General features: G+C 40.1%; 1 protein-coding gene and 1 non-coding gene across 5 annotated transcripts in view; both read left to right on the top strand.

The window, feature by feature from the left end:
- Positions 1-27,786, top strand: part of DTNB (dystrobrevin beta) — a 217,076-nt gene that overhangs the window by 131,630 nt on the left and 57,660 nt on the right. For all 4 annotated transcript variants that reach the window (XM_085311723.1, XM_085311722.1, XM_085311721.1 and 1 more), the window contains 4 exons: positions 3,382-3,469; positions 17,707-17,792; positions 19,694-19,807; positions 24,112-24,208. In XM_085311723.1, coding sequence (XP_085167849.1) covers positions 3,382-3,469; positions 17,707-17,792; positions 19,694-19,807; positions 24,112-24,208 — 385 coding nt within the window. The remainder of the gene's footprint in view (positions 1-3,381; positions 3,470-17,706; positions 17,793-19,693; positions 19,808-24,111; positions 24,209-27,786) is intronic.
- Positions 17,115-17,278, top strand: LOC146592049 (U1 spliceosomal RNA). The gene has a single exon (XR_014896684.1). It is a non-coding gene; the product is annotated as a U1 spliceosomal RNA (small nuclear RNA).

Below are 27,786 nucleotides of genomic sequence, written 5' to 3'. Positions count from 1 at the left end.
CTCTCCTTTGTGTAACACTAGCGTTTATGCAGCCACCTGTGGCGCTGGCTCGGGGAGCTCCCCAGCAGGAAATGGATTTGTTTTGCTACGCCAGTCTTCAGCCAGTTCCGTGCCCTGAGCTGGAGCATCCCGTAGAGCAGACGCTGCAGCCGGCTCYGGGGTGGAAGGCAAAGGCTGCAGCCGTCCCTTTCGGTGCCCACATTTCTGTGAGGTTAAAGTCACTGCAAAAGTGTACTTTCTGTATCTGTACTGTGTTGCAGTTTATCACAGTGCCTCAAATATTTCCACTGACACCTCCAAATCAGCATCATTTCCTCCTCCCCATCTGCCCCCAGGGTTCCTGTTCTGYAGCTCCTTGTCAGTTTGATTCGGTCTCGTTGTCTCTGTTCTTGTGCAGTAGACCCCGAGTCGTCCTGGGATGAAGCTCCTCTTGCCAGAACACCTCCTACTATTTTTYGCTTGTGCATATCCAAACTTCCTTTAATCAGACCTTTCCATCTGGTTTTGCCAATGTGTCAATTATAAAACTGCGACCCCAAAGGAGAAAGTAAGAGAGCTCGCAGTTCGACTTACTGTTGCTGAATAAGTAGCACAAAACTGTCAAAATAGACCAAAGAGTTTGGCACTGCGTCTTTAGGAAAGGGCGAGCTCTGATACTGCCTTTCTAAGACTCCACTGCTTTGGCAGTGYCTCCGAGCTCCCGTTCCCACACCTGCTTCCCTCCCGAGCCGCGGGGTTTTCCTCCGCTTTGCCACCGCGCGTTGCTCCCCGTAGCGCCACGTTTGCACTTGTGCTGCTGCAAGGAAGGACCAGCAGGTCCAGCCTGCGGGAGCACCGCGGGAGTCCTGGCAAAAGAGGGAGCTGTGAGGGTGAGAATCCTCTGCAGTGTCTCCACAGAAGTTAAAACTCCAAGGAAGGGAGTTTTCCTTCGTGAAGCAACGTAAAGAATTCAGTGATATTTTGCAGATTGTGTTCAATGCCCTGCTAATCCTACGGAGACGTGTGTTACAGTATTGGTTTGTTCTGCCTCCTGCTTTTGCGTGCTCATACTGTGTTTTATATCAGTTAACACACAGGAGGTTCAAGAGGTAGGCTTGAACTTGAATTCCTTTTTGTATATAAAATACTTTTAAAAGCAAATGCAAAAGAATTTTTAAAGAATTCACAATCTCTTAAAGAAAGTATGAATTTGCCAATAACTATTTTCTAATACGCTCAGATATGAAGAGATGATAGTTCAGAAAACTGAAAGAGATATTAGGAGATACCAGATTATAAAAAGTGTAAAAGAGATGGGATGGTCATTATTCCTGTAAAAGCAGAACAACTTGAACAGCCTAAATTACAAAGGAAAGCTAAAGGGAAACAGCATCAAATTCAAAAATTAAGATGGTAAAGATTGTTCCCTCTTAAAAAAAAAAAGTTCAGAAAATGAATTAGCATGAGGGCTTGCAAAAAAGTCATCAAGCCTATTATAAACCTATTCTTCCTTTCTTAATTCTATTTTCCCACTGTTTTAGCTCACCTTTCACCAACTTCTTCCTTTACACTGTTCAGTACCCACAGGTAGTTTAATATATTCAGATTATTTTGTTGGTCATCTGGTAGGCCAATTGCAGAGGCGTAATAACTCAGTATAATTTATATTAATCATAACCCTGTCTGTGTAAATTGTAGCAGTCTGTCCATTAAATTCCAAGTCCAATGTTTCTGTGCCATCTCAGACATGTCATCTGACTGACTTCTGAGTCTCAAAGAGTTCAAGCTGTTAGATTCAGCATTACAAAATAATAAATTAAATCCCTGGTTTTATATAAATGTAATATATACAATAGACRTGTAGTTCTTYAAGTCATGTCAACACAAGTCTGTGCAATTAARCTAAAGAAAGGTAAATTGCCTTGTGAAGTGGTAATGTGGCCTTCTAAAAACAGCCCTTGCTCTACACTTGGTTTGTATCTCTTGACTACTTGCGGTGTGATTCTGATCCTGAACTGCATTGTAAACGCATACATGTACATCGCTGTGTAATTTATGGCAGCCACTATGGTATTTGTGAATCTTGGATGAAACGTCAAAGCTAACGTGAGAAAGGCTGCGCTGGAGAGTGAAACACCGTCTCATTCGCACTCGATCATTTCGAGCCCGTAATGTTCTGGTTCACGTAAGTAGTGCGCTAGCCGCCCTTTCGGAGGGAGCCTGTGCTGAGAAACCTGCTGTGCGACAGCAGGGTAACAAACTGCTCTTTTGAATAGTTCAGCTGGATACTGACTTTAAAAGTTCCTCTTGCACATGGCTTCCCCTGCAGATTTTTTTCACAAAGCCACTACGCCACCTACGCCGAGTTGGCAACAGATCTTAATAGCGACTGATCTCAGTTAATGCAACTTGAATTATCATTTGTCACCTTACGCTTTTATAGTTAAAAAGGTAGTTATTTGTGAATTCTAGAAACGGATTTAGTGCTCTAGGCATCGATTAGATTGTCAGACTGGATTAATCATGCTGTACGTAGAGGAGACGATGCTTGCGTGAAAGGTGGGAAGGAGCTGGGTGCAGTCTCTCACCTCCTAGTCCCGGGGGTCTCTCATCTGTATTGTCTCTGCTCTTCTTTTTCCAATATGCAATGTCCATCTCTTCAGTCACTTCATGCTGATGATTATTTGAAATATTTTTAACGACCCTTTTAGCAACATGTCCGAGACAGGTCCAGTAGCCTGGGTGAGGCAATGCAAGCTCCTCGGTGGGAGCTGCCTGGGGCATTGTTTCATCCTCTGCTAGCTGAGGCATGAAGGATCAAGTCTCAAATTACCGCTTTTTGTACATTTGAGTTTTGTCAGGCTGACACACAAAGCACTGTTTACATTTTAGTTCATATTGCTTAGTGCCAGCGTCTATTCTTCTCAGGTCAGCAGGATGCCCTCAGTTCTTCCTCCTGGAAATCATCCTTACTTTGACACTTGTCGCCCTACATCTCCTAAGGCCAAAGCTTCTGCTTCATCATTCACTGTATTCATCCTTTCTATCCTGAGTAAACCAAAAGAGTTTACACAAAAGCTCCTCAGAGGCAAATTAATTTTTTCCTAATCATAAATATTTCTGAATTGTTGAAAATTAAATATTTTAATCATTTAAAACTAAAGCATGTGAATCCTGGAGGAAATACTGCTAAACAGAAAGTCTCCAGAGCAGTCCCCACTTCGGAAGGGGAATGAAAAAAAGGAAAGATCCAGCTTATTTCCAATATRACTTCTTTTCTGTTTCACATTGCTGTGTCTTTGTGACACGCCACCCTTTTCCTCTGTCACCCCCTGGTCTGAGGAGCACGCAGGGCAGGAGCTGGGGATGCTGACGGGCTCTTCTGGCTTTGTTCCCTCGCAGTGTCTTGGACAGCCCGAGCAGACTGGATGAGGAGCACAGACTGATTGCCAGATAYGCCGCCAGGCTGGCTGCAGAAGCTGGAAGTGCGGTAAGTACATGACCGGACTCCAGTTTTTAATATTCCTATCTCTTTTGGTACTGAGGAATAGGAAAGGTACTTTTCAGAGTTTAATTAGTAGCTTACTCTTAGCAGCTGCATCAAATTGTCATGTTTTCTTTATTCATCCGATGTAAAAGAGAAATATGCTTTCCTTGTGTTTTCACCTACTCTAGCATGAAGACTGCTTTCTCAAAAGGCTAGGGAAGAGCTGAAAAACACAAAATGACAATACAAATTATTAGAAATGAGGTCACAGGAGATGCGAATAAGCAGATTAGTCCTACTTAGTCTAGAGAAGAAAGAAGTAAGTAGATACTTGAAGGAAACAAATCATGTAACAAATGGTATGGAGTGTATTTTTTCCAGAGGAAGAGAGTTCTCTGTTTATGGTCACATATAATAAAGGCAATTAAAACACAAAAGCAACCAATTCTGAATTGGTGAAAAATAAATACTGCTTTAACAGAAGATTGCCAGAGGACATCATGACAGCAAAGAATTTACTGGAATTCWGTAAAATATTTGCAGTGTAAATGGATAGGGGTAATAGAAATCTATCTTTTCGCTGTTTCATCGTTATAAAAGGAGAGCAGTGTTTGCAATGACATTCTTCCATGCATGCCAAGCTGGAGTGGATTTGCCTTGAATTATGGCCACCATTTTACAACATTTCCGCTGGAGTATGTTGCTTGGAAACAGCTTGGCTTAGCACGTGTTCAAAACCCTGGCTACACTTTCTGTCTGTTAAAGATACACATTTTTAGGCCTGCTTTAACAAGTTCGAACAGAATGCATCAAAGTGTCAGCCTCAGTGGCGCTCTACGWTATCACTTGCAAGACGTATTATTGTCCGTGTACCATTTCAGATATAATCCTTGTYTTCAAGAATCACCAGTGATAGGAATCATCTCCCCTAAGCATCTTACCACTGTGGCAGATTTTTTTTTTCCTGCCACATTTTAGCATGACTGGGGAAGTGTCTTAACATCAGTTTAATCTTTCATTACTTCTTGTAATATGAATACTTCCAAGTCCTTTCCAGCAGGACAGGCTTACGCCTTTTCATAAGTTCCTTCAGCATGTATCCAGCTGCTGAGCTGACTTTGTAATAGAAATGTGACCAGATATTTTCCTTTTTAAAAATTTAATTTAAAAGAATGATGCTTTTAACATTTTTAACCGTCAGTTCCCATTATTTCTGTCAAATACTACATATGCATTTCTGAAGTTATTCTGTTCACTAGAATCGTGTTCATGTTGAAATAATGAAACTTTACAGTATAAATTCTCTGTTTTAGATGAAGAAAGGGGATTTTAATGCAATCTTTATATAAGTTTAAAGTTGTTGTAACACTAACTGCTGAATCAGTGTCRCTCTGAAAAATGATGGAGGGATTCTGACCCATGACTTAACTTTTTGTGGTAGTAATAAGTAGATATTAAGAAATATTGGAGTGTCATAATACAGGTTCTTACCTGATCATTTAAAAATCTTTAAATCATCTTAACCTGTTTGAKGTTAAATGCTAAATGAGGTTGAAGAGTAAGAATAGATTGTATATTTGCACTGTGGCACAAGCTTGGTAGTAAGGAATCTAAAGGTTGTTTACTAGGCCCAGGGTTTATTCATTGTGCAAAAATTACTAATCAGCTGATACAGAGCTATTTTTTCATAATCTGAAGGATTCAGAGTCTTAGGCTCTCTTCCAAGTGCTCTGCTTTAAGGAGGTTCAAACTATTTCTTGCCAATAGGGGATCCCTCTTTCTTAGCCAACACTTCGTATTATTAGTGTCCGCATAGGCCTTTGCAACTTAGTGGTGGAACAGCCTGTGAAGTTCTGGACTGCATGCTGTACCTATGCTGATTGCTCATCAGGATTCCCTGATTTGTGGGAAATCAGATATCTGATATACTGGATATCTATCAGACACAATCTTGTTTTTATGTTCTTTGTGTAAGATAAAGACAAAGAGACGGGAGCAAATTAGAGGATGGGAAATTCAAAACCTGAAAAATGAAGAGTAACTTTTCCTCTCCGTATGGAATTAAAATATGGAACATCAAATGATAACCCCAATATTAAAAGCCTACCAGAGATCCAGTAGGAGAAAGATAATCATTAAGTATATGGTTGCCAAACTGCCAGTTTAACAGGAATGATAGAGGAGGACATGTATGCAAYGGGGTGGTATTGTACGTAAAGGATAATAAGCAATGGAGCAACATAAAAATACTGTAGGAAGAGAGAAGATCTGTGGAATCCTTGTGCACTGAAATTCCAGATTCTTATTAACAGAAGAGAAATACTGAGCTGTGATCAGATGATGATAGTGATCAGGAAATGTTAAGTGAGAGGGAGATGAAGAAACAACTTTTTTGAGCAATAAATGAGGTTTCCTTGAACAACTAGTTTTAGAATCCACAAAAGAGGCCAGAGTGGGTTTGGTCCTCAGTGGTGCCCATGGCCCAGCTGGAGTGGTGTTAGTGGTGCTGGCTGCTCTGTAGCAGCAACYATGACACCACTAGGTTTGACGCTGCAACAGGAGACAGCAGGCCAACTAAATCCGGTATACAGATACTCAGTTTCAAGAAAAACAACTACAAAAAATGAAACAACTAGGAAAAAAAGAACTAAAAGGAGTGTCCAAAAAGCAGGAAGCCTGTAAGCTATGCCTATAAGGAATAACATCACTGAGCACATGAGCGATCATGGTGTTTTGGGGAAAGGGTTAGAGGGGCCTTTCTAGAAGGAAATCACACCTCACCAAGCTTCTGGATTTTTGTCAGAGGGTGGGTGAGCAAATGGATAAAGAGATCCAGTGGACATAATGCATTAGGATATTGAAAAAGCTTTGATAAGACTTCACAACAARTATTATTTTAAAAACTTTAAAAAGAGATTGGAAGAAAGGTTCTGTTGTGGATTAAAACTGATACAAAAAGAGAAATAAAGGGTAAGGGTTAATGGTCACTTCTTAGGACAGAAAAGAGGCAGCAGTGGAGTCCTTCATAGAATGGTGCAGGGGCCAATTTTATTTGCATGTTCACCATGACCTGGAGAAGGGAGTGCACAGYGAAGTGTCCAAGTTTGCAGATGATACTATGCCAGATCAGTGGTCAAACGAGACAGTGATGTTGAGGAACTACAAAAGGATATCAGAAAACTGACTGAGTGGGCAAATAGGTGGCAGATGAATGTCAGTGTAGATAAATTTAAGGTGATGCATCTAGGGAAAAATAATTTATACCTACATGATGCTGAACTCGGGACTGACAGTTCTAACTAAGAGAGACTGCAGTCGTCATTGTCACTTCTCTGAAATTACTGGCTTGAAGTGCAGTAGCCAAAAGGCCAACAAAATGGCCAGCGTAATCAAGGTATTGAGACCACAAGAAAGGGAGTTATTTTACCACTATATAAACCTGGTGTGCTAACATTTTTGATTATTGTTTGCAGTTCTGATCTCTACAGTTTAAAAAGGATGCAGTGGAGTTACTGAGCTTCCTGAGAAGGCAATTAGAATGACCAAGGAATGAAGCAGCTGTATTTAAGTTTTTAAGCATTATCTAATGTCTGGGAATTAAGAAGATACCAAATATAGATGCTGTTGATACTACAGCTGCCTAATGCTAAGTTGCTTATTCGTTTCTCTGAAGTAGTGGACAGTGGTCACCACTGGGAAGTGAATATTGAGSTCTGTGGCTGTGAGTCTGACTCAGTCCATCAGTTTCTGCTTTTTCTCAAATTAGATAAAACATTCAAAATGCATTCTGCAGGAAATGTCACTTGTAATATGAATGCAAATACATTCCATTAACRATCTTAAGGGGAAACCTTTGCTTGAAGTCTTACTGGGGATTTACTTGCTCAACAGTGCAGCGGATGCTCATGGTGTGCAACCAGCGCAATTATACACAGTTAGATATCAGTTTGTCTGCATTGGCTCAAAATAAGCTTTGACTGGGTTACTCCTGTTTTATTCAAGCCTGTCTTCAGAAGACAAAACCACTTTCGTTGAATTTAAGTTGCTTAGGGCTATGCTTGGCTTGCCAGGTTTGGTTGCAGCAAATCACCATGCATTAAAATACCTGTTGGCTGGCTAAGCCGGAGTGATTAGATAGAAAGCAAAAGAGAGAAAAGCAGAAGGTGACTAGATGAATAACGTGAGGAAATTTAAACAATGCCAAACTTAGTTTAAATCACATCTTTCGAGATCGTAACTTCATCTGTATGTCTCCTTCTGCTGATTTTTTCAGATTATCAGTCTGAGGTAAGGAAATAGGTATTTCCTATCAAGCACCCTCGTTTTGATAAAGACAGGCACCTGAAAATGGCTTCCTGTATCCGCTTCATCTCCCTTCATTGTACAAAATCTCTTCTAAATTCATGTCAGGTTATATCTTGACACTGCCATTTTACTTGAACGTAGATAATCCTACRTATAAGGTGGCTGAATGTTTTTAAGAGGAAGGGCAGTTCAGCGTACTTTTGGGAAGGAAATTTATGTGYATATTCACCATATACATAAAACAACCCTGTGGTCTCTGTTATCAATGTCCTACACAGCCCCTCTCTTTCTCCAAACCAATCCCTCCTTCACCTCCTACTCCCACCTACTCTGCCTCAGCTCTTCTTTTTCCCCATTTTCTGCTGTTAGTACAGTCCCAGATCCTCCAGGGTTTCTGCTGGTATAGTCAGGCAAGCTGATTCATACAAGCACAAGTCGGTATCTTGACTATGAGTCAGAAATGCCTGCTGCTTCCCGCTGACTTCTGATGGAGAGCGACCTACTGGGGAGGCAGCAGCCTCTGGAGGTCAGCAGGAGCCGGGACAGAGCACTCTCTGGAGGACTGTCCACCTGCGCTGCCTTGCTTCAAGAAAGGCATGTGCACTAATAAATATAAGATAATACTCAACTATAAAGAGGGAGGGAGATTTTAGGACAGCTTTCCTTGATGGGGAAAAAGTGTTCAGATTTGGATGAAATACGGTAATGAGGTTCTTGCCCACATTGCTCTATTTTGAAGACTGTGTGGTTGCTCTTCTTCCCTCAGCTGTAAGTGGTGCTAAAAACATTTCATCATCTCATCTCGTTTAAACTGTACATACAATCCAAGTATTCTCTTCATCTAATTTTTGTTCTTTTAGACATTTCTTTTATAAATATTTTTAACATAAATAAAGAACTAAACTGAATTTTTTGCTGCACATCTTTGCAGGATAAATCTGCAGCCTGGTTCTTGTAGAGTTTCTTCTTCTCTTGAACACAATAGAAATATTAACTGTTTTTGTTATTTGTTTCCTCTTTGTCTGTTGCTCATAAAGAACACTGTGATACCACAGTGATGAGCAGATGAAATTCTCGTTCAGACTTTCCGTGACACTATGATGTCCTTATACCAAGGAATCTGGAGTTTGATGCCCATGAGAAGAATGCTTTTGTATCTTCTGACAGTTTCTTCCAAATCCTGGTCGTGGAGGAGCACAACTACATGGTGCTTGCCAAATTGGCTTTTGGGGGCTTGATAAAAAAGTGGCATTAAATCCTCTGCTTTCATCAAAGAAAGTTTCATGATAAGGTCTGAAAACTCCTTATTACAGATATCTGTGCAACTTGAAGTTCCAGCATGGTTATCTCTCTAAAGAGTGTTGGTCAATCTGCAGAAAAGCTAATTACGGTGGTAGCAGATTTTACTGTTGCTATAGCCATTAAGGAATTTAAGGAGATTTTATGATCTTCCTTATGAGTTCTTGATGAAAGAGGATGGGACTTGCCATTTGAATGATCGTTGCAGAACTGGTGAGGCTTCAGCATTCATGCTGAGCACCAGGAAAGCAGAAAGCAGTCATAATCATACTTTTACCCATGCCTTTGCAAGAGCAGGCAGGGAGCCAAAACTGCTAAGCTTTCTAAGGAACTGAATTATAGTGTTAATCTTGGAAGACAGAAATCATATTCATACCTGTCCGGTAAGAAGAAGTACAAACTTAAGAGCAGTGACTAGTAAATCAGTGTTTTGGATTTTATTTTTTCCTTAAGTGCAGAGATTTCAGGAATTACATGTGATGTGATAAGAGAGACATGGAACTACTGGAGAGAGTCCAGCATAGGGCTATGAAGATGATGAGGGGACTGGAGCATCTCTACTGTGAGGAAGGATTGCAAGAGCTGGGCCTCTTTAGCCTGGAGAAGAGAAGACAGAGAGGGGRTCTTATCAATGTCTACAAATACCTGAAGAAAGAGTGTCAAGGGGTGTCAAGGGGCTGGACTCTTTTCAGTGGTGCCATGTGACAGGACACAAGGCTATGGGCACAAACTGAAACACAGGAAATTACACCTGAATATAAGGAAGAATTACTGTGAGGGTGACAGAGCCCTGGAAGAGGTTTCCCAGAGAGGTTGTGGAGTCTCCTCTGGAGATACTGAAAACCCACCTGGATGCGATCCTGTCTAACGTGCTGTAGGTGACCCAGCTTGAGCAGAGGGGTTGGACTAGATGATCTCCAGAGGTCCCTGCCAACCTCAACCAATCTGTTTGATTCTGTGACTTCGCAAAGTGGACAGGTACCTTACAGCAAAGTAAATATTCGTAGCACACAAATCCTCAAGTGAATTCATGGATTTAGGAGAATAGCATTTGCCATCTCAGTCCTGTACCATATACCCAAGACTCTTCCAAAGGCAGTGGCTGTAAGAACTTGGTGATCAATGAAGTGCTGGGCAGAAGTCAGAGCAGTGACTGTTGATAGGATTTCCTTTTCTGGTGTTCCAGAGGAGTTCATTCATGGATGAAATAAGGGCTGTCTTACAAACAGTGTCCAAGCTGAAGCCTGAATGGTATTTGCACATATGAATGATATATTACATGATACTATATAATTTTCTCCTAATAGTAGTATTTAGTAGATGCACTGAARTACTCACATGCACAAAATATAATGCACTACTCATACATGAATTTAATTTGAAACACTTAGTTCAGCAACAGGTCCCACACAGTATCCGCTAGTTCCTCAATCATATTTCAACATCCTTTTAGCTTGAATAATACTTTCTTTTGCCAATGAAATTTGCTGTATTCAGAAGAGTAACAGCATCCTGAGATAACTGCAGAGGATGAACCAGGGTTCATTAAACTGTGTGCTCCATAAAACAATCTGCAATCAGCTAGACTTGAGAAGAATAATAACAAACTCTTTCAGATCCACATGTGCCTTGTAAAGTCCTTCATTATGGCACATTGTATTTTTTTATGTGCTACCACAAGATGTTTGCTTGCCACAGAGGAAATAGTTACATTACGCAGTTAGATCATAAAGAATTTGGGGGATTATTCTTGAGCAGTGATGAATTAACGAAGGATGAAGACATGCTGCACTACTGATCCTGTCAACAGAGCCACTGATAGGGAATTTTCAAGTATTAAAATGACTGTTCCTATCTGTGAGAAAAAGCAAATACAGATGCATAACACGCTAGGAGTTTGGAACTCAGATATACATTTGTGGATAAAATGTCAAATATTGTACAGACATTGCACAATTCAGGCTGCTTAAGACTGCCATTGTCTGGGTAGTTGGAGAAAGAACAGGTTGCAATAGATGCAATGGTTGGGCTAAGATGAAAGCCACTCAAAAGTGGAAGCTAAATATGAAGACTTCATCAAAAAAAGTATGGAAAAAGAATCTGAATTCTCAGTTAATTTTAGTTCTTCATTGCTAAGAATGTTTTGGTCAGATATTTCATTAGTTTCTATGAAATGATGTTTTCTCTCACATGTCCTTAGAGGTTTAAAGCAATCTGAAAGAAGACCAGTAACAAGAATAATAAAAGACATTAAAAAAAAAGGAAGAGTGGAAGAGAATATCTAATCATATAGCTTGAGAAGTGTTGGGAACAGAAAAGTGTCTGGAGGTCAGATTTTTCAGATTTTAAAGAATAGAGGAAAAAATAGTTTGAATCAAAACAGAAGAGATAGGAAGTTACTTATTCAGTTAGCTGTATTTGTCTAGCTCACAAGCCTAAAGACAGATAAGATCTATAATATCCTTGGATTTGATAGAAATATGAGGTACAGGACATTGTGGGGATATTTTAGAGGAAAGATTTTATATATATATATATATATATATATATATATATATAAAAGATAGGGTAGTTCTTATTTTATGTATGGGGGAGAATGTTCTGAGATGTTCCTGCTTAGAAAACTGCAATATTCAGGAAAAGTTTCAGCTATGGAAGCAGAAGATGAAATATTTCCAAAATAAATGTAAATAGAGAGAACAAAGTAATCTAGGTCTGCATGATTAAATTTTTTTATTGCATCCTTTGAAAAGGAGCAGTGACTTGTGAGGAATCTAGAGAGGCTGGAAATGACAAACAAACAACATTGCTCTCTACAGGATGAAGAGTAAAGTTAGATATCACTTTTGAAAATTTGATCATACACCTTATCTGTTTGCAAAGCAATAGATCAGTACCGGGAAGCACTCCCCATGCACGCCGCACTAGCACTGAGCAGAGCTGGAAGGCCCTGACTTTCAGTTCCATAGCTTCTCTGGTTTTGAATAACTGAAGGGCCAGCTAGGACCTATGTTCAGGTATTTTCCACTGTAGGTCAGGTCAGCTTAAAGCATTCTTGGGCAGATGTTTATTCAAGTAATTTTTGAAAAACAAACAGTGGATGGAGTCCACTACAGATGAAGTCTGACTACGCAATTTGTTCCAATGTTTAAATTAATTTACCACTAAAAAGATTTTCCTGAATTATAATATAGTTCTTCCGTGCTTGATTTGAGCCTCCTGCTAATTCTCCTATCTCAGTGGATATGGAGAATAATATATTACTTTCCTCTTTGCAACCAGCTTTGTATATTTGAAGTTTCTTATGTTGTCTCCTCTCATTCATTTCTTCATTCTTTCGGTCCTCACTCATTGTTATGTTTTCTAGATGTCTGATCGTTCGTGTTGTTCACCGTGTTTCTCTAGCTCACCCTTAGCTTTTTTGAATTGTGATACTAAAGCTGGAAACAGTGGTTCCCCTGAATTAGAGAAGAGGGATTAAGTCATGCATTTGAGTATATAGCACAGTTCAAACAGCCTGTTGCCAGACTCTGCAGCAGTCTGACTTTATCGACTCGTGTTTTGTTGCGAAGCACTGTCGTTTGCAGTTCCTTCTGTACCGAGCTGCTGCCTCGTTCCTGATTCTCCTTCACGTGCTTGTGCGATTGACCTGTCTAAAGCTAGTCTGGGACTTGTCTTAAGCACTTGTCTTAATAGAGTTGCAGTCTGCTTTTTCAGAACATTTCTCCGGCTTGTCAAATAAGTTTATACTTTAGAGTTGTTGTCCAAAGTACTAGGAGCTTGACACAGTATGGCAGAGTCTGCAGATTTAAGAAGCAAATTTCTTTATTCCATCATCCATATTCTTGATGAAGATACTGAAATCCAAGAGAAAAGCTGTAAAACTCCACAGAGGATCCTGCCAGTCTGACACTGAACTAATAATTACTTTTCAGTGTAGCTTTCAAACATGTTCTGCGCCTCCCATTCAGTTATTTCCTCCAGACTGTCTGGCCCATTTACGAGACTGTCAAGAAGACAATATCCAAAGCATTACTGAAGCACAAGTGTATCGTGTTAATTGTTTCTCTCCTGTCCGTAAGATTTGATTTTTTATTATGGAAGGAAAGTAGTTCACTTTGACATGATTTCTTTGTAAAAACTCTGTGTAGACTATATCTTCTAAGTACTCACAAGTAGTTTGATTCTGTGTTTATCCTCAAGAACTGCAGTTAAGCTATTGGTCTATGGTTGTTGGCTCCTTACAATATTGTTTCTCAATGTAGACCTTAGGGATACCTCCATACTCTCCTCTGGAGCGTTACCTAAAAAAAATAGGATTTTTAAAGATGAACACAAAAGCTTTGAGATTGTCTCAGATATATTTAAGAACCAGAGCTAAGTACTCTGATGAATTTCGTCATGCCCAGTCTACTGGAAACATCTGTCTTTCTGAGTTGCCTTCAATCTGTCCTTTCCCTTTTCTATCCTGTGTTTTTACCCCAAAGCTCTAAACTCTGTGTTCTGGACAGACAGTGCTTTTTAATACTAAATGACCATTGGATTTTTTTTAAACCAAACCCAGCAGCAAGGATCAGAGTCGCAGTTCTTCCTCCTGAGCACCATGTCCCAGACAGAGGCTGCATCTCCTGTTCTTGGCTGTGGCTCAGCATCAGCAGGGAGGGTAGAGCGTTGCCTCCTGGGATGTCATATGCCTGTTGGTTCAGGAATGCAGGGCAGAAGCAGTGTCTTTGTTACCCGTTCAAGGTCAGATATGTTTGGAATTTTTGTCAGATGCTTTCTGGCCATGTGTACTAACAATTAGATGTATACTGTTATTGTGTTTTTGAACAGGCTCCATGCTATCTCACATGGCTCTCTGATACGCTTACCTTTTGGGTACTCAAGAGTTTAGATGCCTCTCCTCCAAAGTCCACATTCTAGTACAACTTAGGTGAGAGAGTGCTGTTTATCAGGATCAGAGCACTTCTGAGCATACGATAGACACGTAGGGCTTGTGTATGGCAGTCATTAAAACGTTTGAAGGCCCATTCCTTGCCTACATGTGTAATATTAAGCGCTCTCACCCTCCAGAACAGGACAGCTGCATAGAAACCACCTGTTGCAGCTGGTTCTCAGCTTGTAGTAATTCCTGAACCATGCTGAGAATTGCTTGGGAGAGCTAGTTAGTCTGAGCCAAAAGTATGTCATGGACCATACAAAAAATTTAATAATATGGTGATCAAATTCCGGTGCCTCTGCCTGATGTTTTTTAATTCACTAGGCRTAGTGGAAACCTTCAGGCTGACCATCAGGTACCTTTTACATTTAAGAACCTGAAAGGTTTAGATGTTGGTGGACTGGCAGCTTGGATTTTCTTCTGAGGTTGTTTATCCTTGAGGGGAGAGAAGACTTGGGGGCAGTGGGGGTCTTTATGTTAAGTATCTGATGGTGGTGAGTAAAGGAAATGGAGCCAGACTCTTTTCAGTGGCACTCAGTGAAAGGACAAAAGGCAGTGAGCATAAACTGAAATACAGGAAATTCCATTTGAAAATAAGAAAAAGCTTTTTTACTGTGGGGAGGGTCAAACACTGCAACAGGTTGCCTGGGGAGGTTGTGGAGTCTTCATCCTTGGAGATATTCAAATCTCAACTGGACATAGCCATGAGCAACCTGTTCTAGGTGACTGTGCTTGAGAAAGGGGGCTGGACTAGGCAGTCTCCAGAGGTCCCTTCCAACCTCAACCATTCTGGGATTCTGAGTTACTTAAAAAAATCAAATAAAGTTTATCAAAGGTTGGAAGCAGTAGAACAAATAAGTATTGAATTGTCATACAAAATATCCATCACACTGCTTCCAAAGGACGTCTCAAGATAGTGATGTTTGAAAGTGAGCAGTGCGAGGGATGTGCTTCCTCTCAGGGACAAACTGCGAGAGAAGTGGCACAGTAGTTACAAAAGTGCCAGTTAAAGTTGCTCTACACTGTTGTCTTTGCTCTTGAGAATTCAAGTACTTTAGGTCATGAGAATCKTTTCAGGCTTTGGACATGATTTCAGAGGAAAGGATTAAGGACTAGGTTGTATTTTTATAGGCACAGTCTTACTTTGTGGCAAAATGAAGGTTCATCTGCTTCRGCTGATGCCCAAGAGCCACTGTGCCTCCAGAAGCTCTCAAAGCTTTGGAGAAAATATGTGACCTGCACTTCTTCCTAGCAGCTGAATACTSCAGGATGCAGAGAGAGACTAGACCTTTGGTGTTGTCACCCACCATTTCTGGGGAATCAGCAGGTCTTACCAAGTATTATGTATACAGAGACTGCTAAGGTCACCTCAGTGGAAGGAGTGGTGACAGTGCTGCTGCCCACGCTGCACTGGAGGCTCCAGCACCTGTCATGAAAGGTGAAGGCCTGTGTTGTCAGCCATCCTCAGCCTAAAGGAGTGGGAAGTTGCCTAAATGCACAAACAAGGGTTATTTGGAAACGGGCAGTCAGCAGCATACAGTCCTTGCCATGGCTGGGCTGAGCACAGTGCAGCCTGMGATCTCCTAGGAGCAAGCCCTTATCATTCCGTTAGTAATCCATCCATTTCACAGCAATAYAGAGAGGCTCAGGCACCGTGGCCGCACTTGTCTGCACTGCCAAAACGAACAGGCCCTACGTAAGGAAACTCTAGATCACAATGACCTGAGTTAGACGCAGACCCCATGAACTACTTGAGTCCTCAGGCATTTCTGAGCTAGGGAGGCCTGTCCATGATGAAGATGCCTCCTCAGCTGAGTGGGCAACTTAATCTGTCTATTGCCCCCAAGGATGATTTTGAGTCTTATTAGACCTCCTAAGCATCTCAGATCTGCTGATCTTTTCCAGCATCTTCAGATTCCACTGGAAGAATGCATTGAACCAGCACAAGATGCAGTGTAATTCTTATGTCTCTCTCTCTGTTTTTAGCTCATAAACCTGGCTGCTTCATCCTGCAGCCCAGTTGCCAGCAGATTCTCCTACAGACTACAGATTCTTGTTTAATTACCCAGTACTTTTGTCAGTAGTGATTGTGACTGCTGGTGAAAAGTATGCCAAAACACAAGGGCCACAGAGRTCAGAATTCACTGGGAAAATGCATGTATTCAGCAACTTCCTTTCAACTGAAGCTTATTAATTTAGGGGTTAAGAAGGGTTAAATTTTCCAGAGGCAGTGACCATGCTTAGATTTAATGTCTAGCAATAATCCTGTCCATTTCAATGAAAAAGTAAGCAAATGCCTCTTTTGTGGCCTTTGGCTTACCAAGCTGGATGTTCGGTAGCCTGACAATACTGAGCCCACACTGTGCATGCAGACAGACTGCCTGGAAGCCCCAGGTAACATAGCATTAGCCAGTGAGTCTTGATTCACGTTTAGTTAAGACCAAATCACAGAAATTGAGTGAGCGGGAAGACTTCATTTAACCCTGGTGTCATTGCTGAATTGCTGAATTGGAAGAAGAGGAGAAATGGGACCTACAGAAAGCGTTCTTGTACAATAAATCAGTATTGTACAATAAATTAGTATCAGTTTACTGCAGAAGCTGTTTGAAGACCTTTCTGAGAAGACATTCTTGGAATTTCTGACCAACTATTTCTAAGCATAAATGAAACTGTGTAGTGCCAGTGTATTGTAACAAGAAAACGTAGAACRTTAGTTAGTCACATTGCCAGCAATGTTTTATGAGATTCAGCAGAGGTTTAGGTATTCTGTCTTAAGTTATTCTAACTTTTCTTCACTAGCTGATGTATCAGGTCAGTATTTCACTAAAAGACTTTCTTTRTGATAACATGTATAACTATATCTCTTCACGAGGAAGGCTCTGGCTTCTTTAATTTACCATATAGCAAAGACAGTGACTTGCTTTAACAAAATACTGTCTGTGCTGTAGAAACAGGTAGGTAGGACTTTTTCCTTCTGAATATCTTAGAAACGGCAAGCAAAATTCTTCAAACTGATTGTGTTAACAAATGGTGTAACATAGCCGGAGGCACCCATAGCCAGGGGGTATGGTTTCATGAGTCTTAAAGCAGAGGGTTGCTTCGCATAGCCTTACCTGGCAGGGGAGACACCATGATCAGGCAGGTGGTTTTCCCAGGGCGAGGCTCATCCCTTGCACTCCGGGTGTGCTGACCCCTGCGATTTCCCCAAATGCGGGAAACTCGACTGCATAATTCGTGGCAGTGGGGGACTGCGTTCGCGCTCTCCTCTGAGAGCGAGAGAGAGGTGCCATCCTTCCCCACCCCCAGCAACATGTTCTTGCTTTCTTCCTTGTGCCATGGCTAGTGCTTATGTGCATGGGAATACTAAGGAACTGATCGTATTTGTAGGGGTAGTTTTTAACTTGGGCAATGCCTTGCTGGCTGCGTAGCCGGACGTTCATAGCATTGAGTGTGACGAGCCAGATCACCCTTTCAGCAGCAGCCCACACTGAGATCAGATCAAATCAGCTGTGAAACCGCAAGGAGATGTGCCACAAAAGTCCATCTCAGCACAGTTATTTTAACTGTTTTTCAGTCTGGGCTGTCAGCATTGTGCCATGGCGTTTAGCAAGTATGGGACTGAATCCATTCAACGTGTCATACATAGTAAGAGGTAATGAATACTGTGTTTAATTTTCCTCTGTTCCTCACCCACCAGCCTCGCCCACCAACAGACCTGGGTTTCAACTTCGATGCCAATAAACAGCAAAGACAGCTGATAGCAGAGCTGGAAAACAAAAACAGGTAAATGGCAAGCTTTGATCACTGTTCTTTTATGAACAATATTTGAGGAGAAGGCGGCTTTTAGCAGTAATACTTTATTGTTTTTAACCTTTTACATTGTATTAACCAGATGGTTTTCTTAGCTGTTTCACTGAAAGGTGTACCTGAGTCACTAAGCACTTAGCTCAGTGCTGATGCAGCTGCAGTGCCCTTATTTCCCCTGGGAGCAGGTTGAAACTGGGCTGAGTGTACCCGCATGAGCTACAGGCTGGGAAAAAGTAAAGATCTGTCTTAAGCATGGACCAGTGGGTCTCTGGATTTGAAGACGTTGCACTATCTTAAAGGAGAATTTGGGTCCAAATATCTTACAGTTTACTGCCCTGAAATGGTTGTTTCCATTCCTAATCACAATACGGAGACCTAGAAACACACAGAGCAAAGGGGCCTCCATGCTGAGAAACTGCAACAGGGTGATGATTTCCCTCATGTTCCCTGCCTCAAGACTTCACAAAATCTCTTTAACTGGCATTGAGCATCAGGAGCACCAAACCTAGCAATCTTCTTACAGCAGAATGAGCCATTCGGATGGCAGCAACAGAGTAAGTCAGCTATTGTATAGTGGAGCAAGCAGGTCGTTTTTGAAAGACTATGGTAAACAARTATAATGTAGGGAGAATGAAGATTTTCTTCCATTTACTGAAGACAAAAGAAATCTAAAGAAACTGCGAGGCCTGGAAGAAATAGGAGAGAAGGACYGTAGGAGATGGATTTCCTTCTTATTATTCCAGAAAGGACTTAACAGTCCCTCCTAGAGACCATTAAGAGAGCACTCTGTCTTTATTGTAGTACTGTATTTGCACTCACCTGCTTCTTCAGCACCCCATTTTGAGTTCATATTTCTCTGGCTAAGAGAAGCTAAGAGACTGAAAAAAACAGCCTTTGGAGCAATTGCAATAATGTGCTTTACTGTGTAGACAGCCTGCAGGCTGCCTACGGACAGCCAGGTGTGCTCAGGTCTCCGTGTGCTCCAGAGGACAAGCTCCTGCTGCACCCGAGCTTGTCTGCACAGCCCCTGGGGTTTTGAGCATCATCAAGGCACCCTCAGCAGACAAACCTACCTGATAAGGTTACTTTGGAGGAGTCCCAGCTCCTGGAGAACCTACCAAGAGAGTTTGCAGGTATTTGAAATCATTCGTGGAGATCTCAGATAAAGCAGGTCTAAATCAGTGGGAAGTATAATCTTCACTCTCAGATCAGAAGGATTCTTCTACATTTTAATAAACGAGGCCTTAGCTGTCAGTGATAAGTCTTCTAACCTTCAGCTACGCTGAACACAACAGCACTTTGGCGAACACGTGGTGCAGCAGGGATGCTGCCTAATAGCATTCCCTTTGTGAGACCTTGTGACCAGTTTGTCTCTATTTCTTTGAGCTGATATGATCAGAAGCTGTTACTTTTCTTACTCCTGCTGACCTGCCAGGAGACCTTATAAAGGTGAGTAGGAARCAATCCAGGGCCAGCACTGCTGCAAATGCTGGCAGTGCTGCCTCAAGTCTTTCCTACAGTAGGTGCAAGCAGAAGAGTGGCTTATGCTGAAAATGTAACTCTTCCATTTAAAACAGTCCTTGAGCCTATACCACATGAAAGGTTTTGAAGAGATATTGCAGCATATGGCACAGAAGTGATTTCATATTTCTTATTATTTAAGTAATGAATTTTCTATGTGTATTATAGCAACTCATTGGATTGCCCTAACTTATCTTTCTTGGGTTTGAATCTGTGCCAGTCATACATGAAAAAATCTTATTGTGTTTAGGCCAGAGACTGATGGAAAGCATGCTTGAAGGTTTGTATCAGTCTTCTAAGAGCAGTGTAGAGGCTGACCTTTTTCCTCTTTAATCTTCCCTCTGTGATTTAAATAGAGAGATACTCCAGGAAATTCAGCGTCTCCGGCTGGAGCATGAGCAAGCCTCCCAGCCCACACCTGAGAAGGCCCAGCAGAACCCAACTTTACTGGCTGAACTCAGGCTTCTACGGTAAAAGAAATCTCTAAAGCTTATRTGCATTTGATAACTCGGCAGTCAGCCTGCGCGGTCTGTTCTGTAGCACAGCAATGCTGACTGTTACCGAGGAGCGTAATATTGGCATGTCTTTGATAACCCTAAGGTGTTATTTTAAACTGCTGAATTCTGAAGACTGAAGTGTATTATACTTTGCCATTCTTAAATGGATTTAGAAGTAAATAAAAATGTAACTTAAAATGTATTTTTTGAGAAATTCTTTCAGAAAAATGTTTGTAAGGAAGAAAAACTGACAGAAAAACTAGCAGAATTGGGATTAGCTGCTTAATATTTATTTTCCAGAAGAGTAAAGTTGAAGATAAATGTCAGTTATTTGATTAATCAGTGAAACCCTGAAAGTTCATAGCTCCAAACATTCAGACGYACTTCTAAAGTTGGTTAAGTTTACATTTTGAAGTGACAGGGGAAAATTGTCRTTATTTACAACGAGGTGTGTCATAGCTTGGGTACTGACAAAAGGATTCTCTGGCTGCATTTTGTTGAAAAACTGAATAACATATTGAATATATTATTTAGTGAATAAMTGTTCTTCTATTACTACTTAGTTCACAGTTCAACTTTCAAAAAACGCTATCTGTAATCTGAAGAAAGTTCTAAAATTTACACCTTTGGCAGCAAGAGCTCTTTGAAAACTACATTATATTTCATGTGTTGGGGTAAATGCTGTCTGTCCTCTTAGGAAGTGGCACAGTATTGTGCTTCCCTTGAATGTTTGAAAGTTCTCTCTGCAGTGTAGTGCTCCTGGAAGGAAGCCGCTTCAGCAGAAGGCAGTGTCTGTAAAGTATGATCCAGTCCCGTATTGCAAAATCTAAGGCTTTCAGCTTCTTTCATTCAYTTTTCCTACGGAATCTGCTATTATAGTCCACTTCATGCTGTCGTAATCCACTTCAGCATCTCACTGAGCATTTTTCCTTTTCTAACCAAGTGGTATTAGCTCAGAGATTCTCTAGTTTATGGGCTCTACATAGCTTTGCTTTCCATATTTTTAAAATGTTTAAAAACTGGAGAAGATGCAGAATTTAACCCACTAACATTACTCAGGAGCCGGACGAAAGGTGATTGTGAGGCAGCTTGGCTGTGGTGAATAAGCACTTTACAGGAAAGAACACTGGGTATTGGACGGCTGCTTGATCCAACAGAGAAAGCTGCAGTAAGAACCAAGAACTTAAAGTTGAAACCAAACACATTCAGACCATAAATAAGGTGTATGTTTTTCAAAGGGAGACAATAATCTGAAGAGCAGTGAATTCTCAGTCCCCTGATGTCTTTCCTGAAGATACTTTACCAAAATACAGGTTATTACATATTACTTACACCCCGTAAAAATACAGGGCATAAAAGAGAGCTAACTGGGTGGAATTAAAGGGCTTATATTTTGCTAAAGGAAAAAGGTTGAATAATTATTGCAGCTGCTTCTCAGCTTCATTTTTTAAATGCCTTTGGCAAATAATCACTAGCAAAAAAAAAGCTTGAGTTACAGCTTGTGAAGACTATTAAGAGTCATCATGATTGTCTAGTCCGGCCTTCTAAATAGCCCAGGCTAAAAAATTTCTCGCAGTAATGCTCTTCCAAAACCCTTTTTGACTGGGTTAGAGCTTCCATTTCAGAAAGACATTCAAGCTTTCATTTTACATGAGGGAGAGAATAGCACGTCCTTTGGCACTGTCAACGCAGTAGTTAGCTCATTTCTGTGCTAAGTGGACTAAAAGCATGCACGCTACTTCTTACCTTCATATGTCTAGTGCCATTCTCCAAACCTTGTTTTTTCATGTGCTTCTGGCTGCCAGACTAAAGAGTTCTTTTCCAAAATTCCTCTCTCTGTGTAAGTATGAAGAGATTTTGATTCCTTCCTCTTTACCTTGTTCTGTGTAAGTAGCTTGAGGTTCCACAGTCTCTCCATAAAACACGTTGGCCAAATCTCCAGCTATCTCTTTAGCTTTCTGTCAAGTTTTTTCTAAGTCATCTGCATCTTTTATATTTATATAGGCACCAGAACTGGCTGCAGTATACCATAAGTAGCCTCAGTAGTGCTATAGGTAGAGCTAATATTAGCTTTCTTACCACCAAAGATTACTCTTACTAATAAATTCAAGGTGCATGCTAATTTTCTTGATTGTATAGCATCACACTGGAAGTTCACAGCTGGTTATCTGTGATGTTGAAGTACTGCACAAAGTCATGGTTTTCCAGGAGATATCTCCCAAACCTGTATCACCAACACGTCATGGTCTTGCTTTTGATTATATTGAAGCACATGCTTACAAACGATCTGAATTGTTGGGTAGAATTTAGGCTTTGAAAGCGTGAAAACGTTGACTCATGGTAAATCAAGCTGTCTCACTTTTAAAAATCTGCAGACAGTGCAGCCCATAAGGATGAGTCGGCTCTACTACATCATTGGCAAATGTACCCTTGGATGGAGAAAGGCTAGGCTTGTCATGCTTTCCTGTGCCTGCCTTGTAATGCAGATGCGCTTCATTTCTTCTGCCTGCAAGCACACAGGATGCTCATTTATCCGCAGGTGCTGTGGATCTGTTTGCTCCAGGTGTACACCTCAAGCTACACCTCTCTGTTTATGTCGCCAGAAGCTGACCTGTCATTTTTATTTTGTAGCATTTAACATGTTTTTGTTGTTGACAAACAGTACTCCCTCTTTTTTCCTAGGTCATTGAAAACAAAACTGAGTAACATAAGCCAAAATCAGATATACACCCTGATAACTGATTCTTCATTAACAAATACATTTGGAGGGCTACACTTACTTAATATGTTCATTTTACATTATTTTTAATCTTTACCAAAATACTTTATTACAATTAATTATAGTAATTATAAAATTATTTGTTTTAATTATATTAATTATTATATCAATAATTAATTAATTGTTAGTGGTGATAGTTATAGAAAAAGGGGCTACAGGCTTTGAACTGACCTACAGAGAAAAAAACGGATCATATAAACATGTAAAGCTAAGTCTGTTATAGTTTTTTAACATACTCCAGGTGACCATCCATGTGTAATCAACTCTTTATTTGCCTTATTTTTGTGATATGTTTGGGCATTTAATAACCATATTCTTTGAAATGCAAAAAATTGTTGGATGAATACTTAGAAAACTAATACTTCTAAGTGTCACTGAAGACAGAAGTTAATTCAATCACATACATAGTCTTGCCAATTTTCAAGCTGGGGTGAATGCTTATTGTATGCCGCATTCACAGTTGTCACAATAAAAGCAAACCGTCCTCAACAGATTTACTCATTCTCAGTARATAGCCTGTTTCTTGTTCAGTTTCTGCTGTCCTATAGGTGCATCTAGAACCAGAATGATTTATCCATAATACATCACACAAAACAGATACGGACTAAGAAATTTGGAAGTTCAGTCTGTAATTTATTATGCCCTTAACTTTGGAGTAAGACATTATTATAGTCACAAAAATAATTGTAAATGAATAAATAATACTTTCTGGTTTTTTATAGTTATTTATCATTATCTGTGACTGCGATTTGTGGGGTCCAGCATTTCTTAAGTCTTATAAGATACTGAACTTTTGGCATGTGTACAGTTCAGCTCTGAATTTTTCCTTATATTAGCTACTTCTTTATTATTTTATATATAAAATAGAACYGTACAGTCATATTTTCTTTAATCTCTCAGATAGGCATTCATTCTGGCATCTATAGAAACACAGAGGTTTTTTTATTGGGCCCGGGAAAGTGAAGGTCACTTACTACCTCCTATTGTTAATTTTGTTAGAATGAACATGGGTTCTGGTACAGCAAAGATTTCAAAGATTTCCTGTCATATTATTAGATAGAAATAGCTCTGTGGAGTCTCCATTAAGATGGGTGATAGCCCAGTGCCTTTCCTTCCAAATATGTGCAGCCTTTACTCCTCTTTTTTTCTTTTTTTCCTCTCACAGTTCATTCTTACTTGTATGAAAACTCTGCAGGATGCCTGGGTCTGACATTATTAAGGGTGTTCTTAAAAAGAAGCTGTCTTTTTTCTCAAAATGCCATACTTTTAAAAAATGCTTCCTAATATGAAGGCTCTGACTTCAGATTCCTGTATTTTAAGTGAAAAGCCTGATTGTCAGATGTGGGATTCGTGATGATTGTACTGCAGTTTGCTCTTTTTTAAACTGGAGGCAGGGGGGAATGATGAGAGACATAGTTATACCAGCAAATTTCCTGAAGTCGTTTCAAAATACCCAAAGTTTTTTTTTCTGACACTTTATTTCATGTAACTTGAACAGGCAGCGAAAGGATGAACTAGAGCAGAGGATGTCTGCACTTCAGGAGAGCAGAAGAGAGCTGATGGTGCAGCTTGAAGGGCTAATGAAACTGCTCAAAGTAAGCCATTTTCTTTCAGAAATGCAATACAGCTTTCTCTTCCACAGGTCTGGCATTCATGGTTGCTGTTCTGATATTCTTACTTTGCTGGTCTTACCATTATAAATACTTCATCAGCAATGGAAGGAGTTTGCAATAGTCGTTTCTATACTGGCTCTGCATATTGGAAAGTTTGGAAAACTTTAGAGAGAAAGTGTTAGACTTGGTAATCCTCAGGATATTGCAGTGAAGAAAGAGTGCATCTGCTGTTCTGGGTGACAGTTCAGCTCTCTAAGTTTAACCAGAAGCTCTGGTTCCTGCGTTACAGACTCTGGCTCCCCGATGGCACGGCAGTCCGTGTCGCCRGGTAGTGTTATGCGAGTCCTTCGACATCTGTAGAGTCTCTTCATTTTGCTTCAGAGGACGAAGCTCTGATCTATAGTGCACGTTATTGTTTGGATTCTGATGAGGATCCATTATTTTTTTCAGTGAGGATCCATTGTTTTTTTTCAGAGTTGAGCTCATAGACATTAGTCTGAACTACTGTTACACATTTATTCTTTCCATTCTTTAAATTGGATAAGATCCTCATTCTATAAAATGAATGGGAAAATGTTCTCCTTACTCAGAGAGTTTCCCATCTAAGATAGGATGCAACAAGGATATAATAGGCAACGGAAGGAGTGGGAGAGATATCCCAGCAATTACCCTGATGGGACCACAAGGTTTTATAGATGAGCTACAGGCACATATTGATATTTCCWGTCAAATTTAGAGCTTGTCTGCACTTGAAACTGATAATGAATTCACATAGTGTAAATATTTAAAGTGCAGTCACTCTTCAGATTAGATTTCAAATCTGGAATAAAAAACATGTATACAAGAAGCTATAATAGAATACCATTTGAAAGCAGCTGTTTTAACTAATTACACTGTGCAGATGAGCACATACTTAGAATTAATGTTTTCAAGATTTTTTTTTGTCAGTGATTCCATACACTATAATTTTTTACTGTTCAACCTGTTGATGTCCATTTCCTAAAAATGCTAAAGACAATCAGTCACGAATTCAGGTTGAATTCTGTGGACCCTAAACCTTTGTGAGTCAAAGCGGCATCCAAACTTAAAAAAWAATAATAATAAYAATATAAAATGTTGTATCAGAAAAAATGTGATTCTTTGTGGTTCAAATGACCATAATCCTAGCGTTCAGAACTTTTTTGTGGCCCAAATTCCAAGAGTGTCTTTATAACAGACTCAGTTTTGATATCTGTTTTAACATGGTGACAAGCTTTTGCTTGAGATTTTTGGAGACCCTGTTTTTTTCATAGCATTCATAAGCCTTTGCAAATAAATCCCCCAAAACATTGGCTCATGTAAAATTATCATCTTCATTAGGGTGAAGCCTGTGCAACACACAGGCCACAGAGCAACCTGCAGAGCTGTGTCCACCCAGTAGCCCAGAGGTGGTAGGCAGGCAGGTAGCACGTGAAACCTATTCCCTCTGCCTGGCCATCGTGTCCTCGTCTCCTGACTGCCCAAGCAATGKGCGTTTCCGCTTGCCCAGCTGGTAGGACAAGTGAATGTGCATATGCTGCGCGTATGGTGCAGCAGCAGAGCATACTGAAATCGGCAACGTGCTGATAAGGAGCACACAGAGGATATTGCAGTGAGGAAAGTACACAAGAGCACAGATGTCAGGTGCTGCGATTGCGGAGATACAGGAGGGGGGCAGGAGTGTGGCAGCAGAGGGAAGGGAACCCTAACCAACCCACGTTGGATAAACTTATGGTTTTAGTACTCACTCACTAAGTTGAATTGTGCAGTCCACCTCTACCAGAATTTATGAGCTTGATGTGGAGTTTAACAACATTTTGTAGCCTGTATTATACAGATTAAAGTTTAGAAGTTACCTCTTATTAGTCTTTTCATTTGTGAATGTCATATCTTTTCATTGACTCCCTCAATTCCCCAAATCACTTAAAAATTTTAAAGGCAAATAGGACTAGATATAAAGAAAAACTTATTTCTTTCCCCACGAGGACAGTCCAGCAGTGGAGCAGGGGCCCAGAGAGGTTGTGCGRTCTCCATCTTCGGAGGTTTTCACAACCAGCCTAGATAAAACTGAGTAACCTGATGTGAGATCAAGTTGACCCTGCTTTGAGCAGGAGGTTGGATTAAAGACTTCCTGAGGTCCCTTCCAACCTGAACTATTGTATCCAATGACTATTGTAACCGCTTGATTTGACCTGCTCTGTAATACGGCTTTTTGGTTTTCCACTTGTTGGTTCTAGATGGAGCCTGTAAGCTTCTGTTGTGTTAAATCATCTTCCAGAAAGACATCTGGTCTGGAATTGAAGATATCAGAAATGGAAAATCTGCTGCCCATGTAAATTTGCTTACACAGATAAAAATTTATGCCTCATTTTCAATTTTAATGTATTTAAATTCAGTTTGCACCCACTGGTTTTTGGTACATGTGGTTTCTCCTCCATCAAATCAAAGAGTACTTCAATACCCCTGTTTTTTTCCTGTGAAGATACTTACTCATCTCACTTTTCAATCTTCTTTTTTAATTCAGTTAAACAGGCAGAACTCTACTGAGTTTCTCACAATGTTGTACTTTAGTCATTTTTATGCTTGATTTCTTCACCTTCTCCAGATTTTTATTAATATTTTTAAATTGTGAAAAAGCAAAATGAATTCTTTTCTAAGACTTAGCAACACTATGCAGAGACTTACAGGAGTAGTTTCATTGCTCTTYGTGACTGTTCTCCTTTTTGTGCATTTCTGAACCAATGACTGTTTTTTGAAAGTTGTCAGTTATCCAGTCCTGATGCTATGTAATATGTGCTTTATTGATTTTGTATAGTGCTAGCTGTTTAATGAGAACACCATGAGTAAATTGTGTCATAGGAAAATTATTACATTTATGCAGTTCCTTTAGAAGTCAAACGTGTAATAGATTCAAATAACAAAATCAGATTTACTTGGCCTATTTTCCATGAAACCATGATGTTATTTATATTCCTTATTAATTGCATCTTGTATCAATATTTCTGGTACTTTGAATAAATGTATGACAGGRCAAGATATCTATACTTATTTGGGTTGTGCTACCTCCCTTTTTGAGTATCAGTGCAAGACAGTACATCCCAATCTRTCAGAATTTCCTTGGTATTCCAGGTTCTATTTCAAACTTTATTTAAATTRCCTTAACCAAACCTGATGCCTCTTCATGTAATTATTTTAAGATTCTGCGCTACAAGCTGCCCAGACCTACTGATCTAAAAATAGTATTTCTAGTAGATACTCTTTAGCAACTATTTTCATTATTAGTGGAAAATACTTCACTGTTTCCCTGCAARTGGAAACTGCAAGAGAAAAATACTTCATCGTCCTATTATTCAGACACAGAACAGAAATGTTAACTCATGTTTCCATATTAAGAATTTTACCATYACTAGCAAGAAACAATACACACCAGCTCAAGGCTTTTTTTTTGTTTCTGATATTTGTATTCATTTTTGACTCTGCTTCTGGGTGGCTCTAGCCCTGCTAGACATTAATTTTTCCCTGAAGTTTTTAGCTTCTCTCAT

The sequence above is a fragment of the Rhea americana genome, unplaced genomic scaffold (assembly GCF_003343005.1).
Source record: "Rhea americana isolate MKP2758 unplaced genomic scaffold, rheAme1 scaffold_348, whole genome shotgun sequence".
Taxonomy (NCBI): domain Eukaryota; kingdom Metazoa; phylum Chordata; class Aves; order Rheiformes; family Rheidae; genus Rhea; species Rhea americana.
Note: the sequence above shows the minus strand (reverse complement) of the source record. Positions and strands in the feature narration are given on the sequence as shown.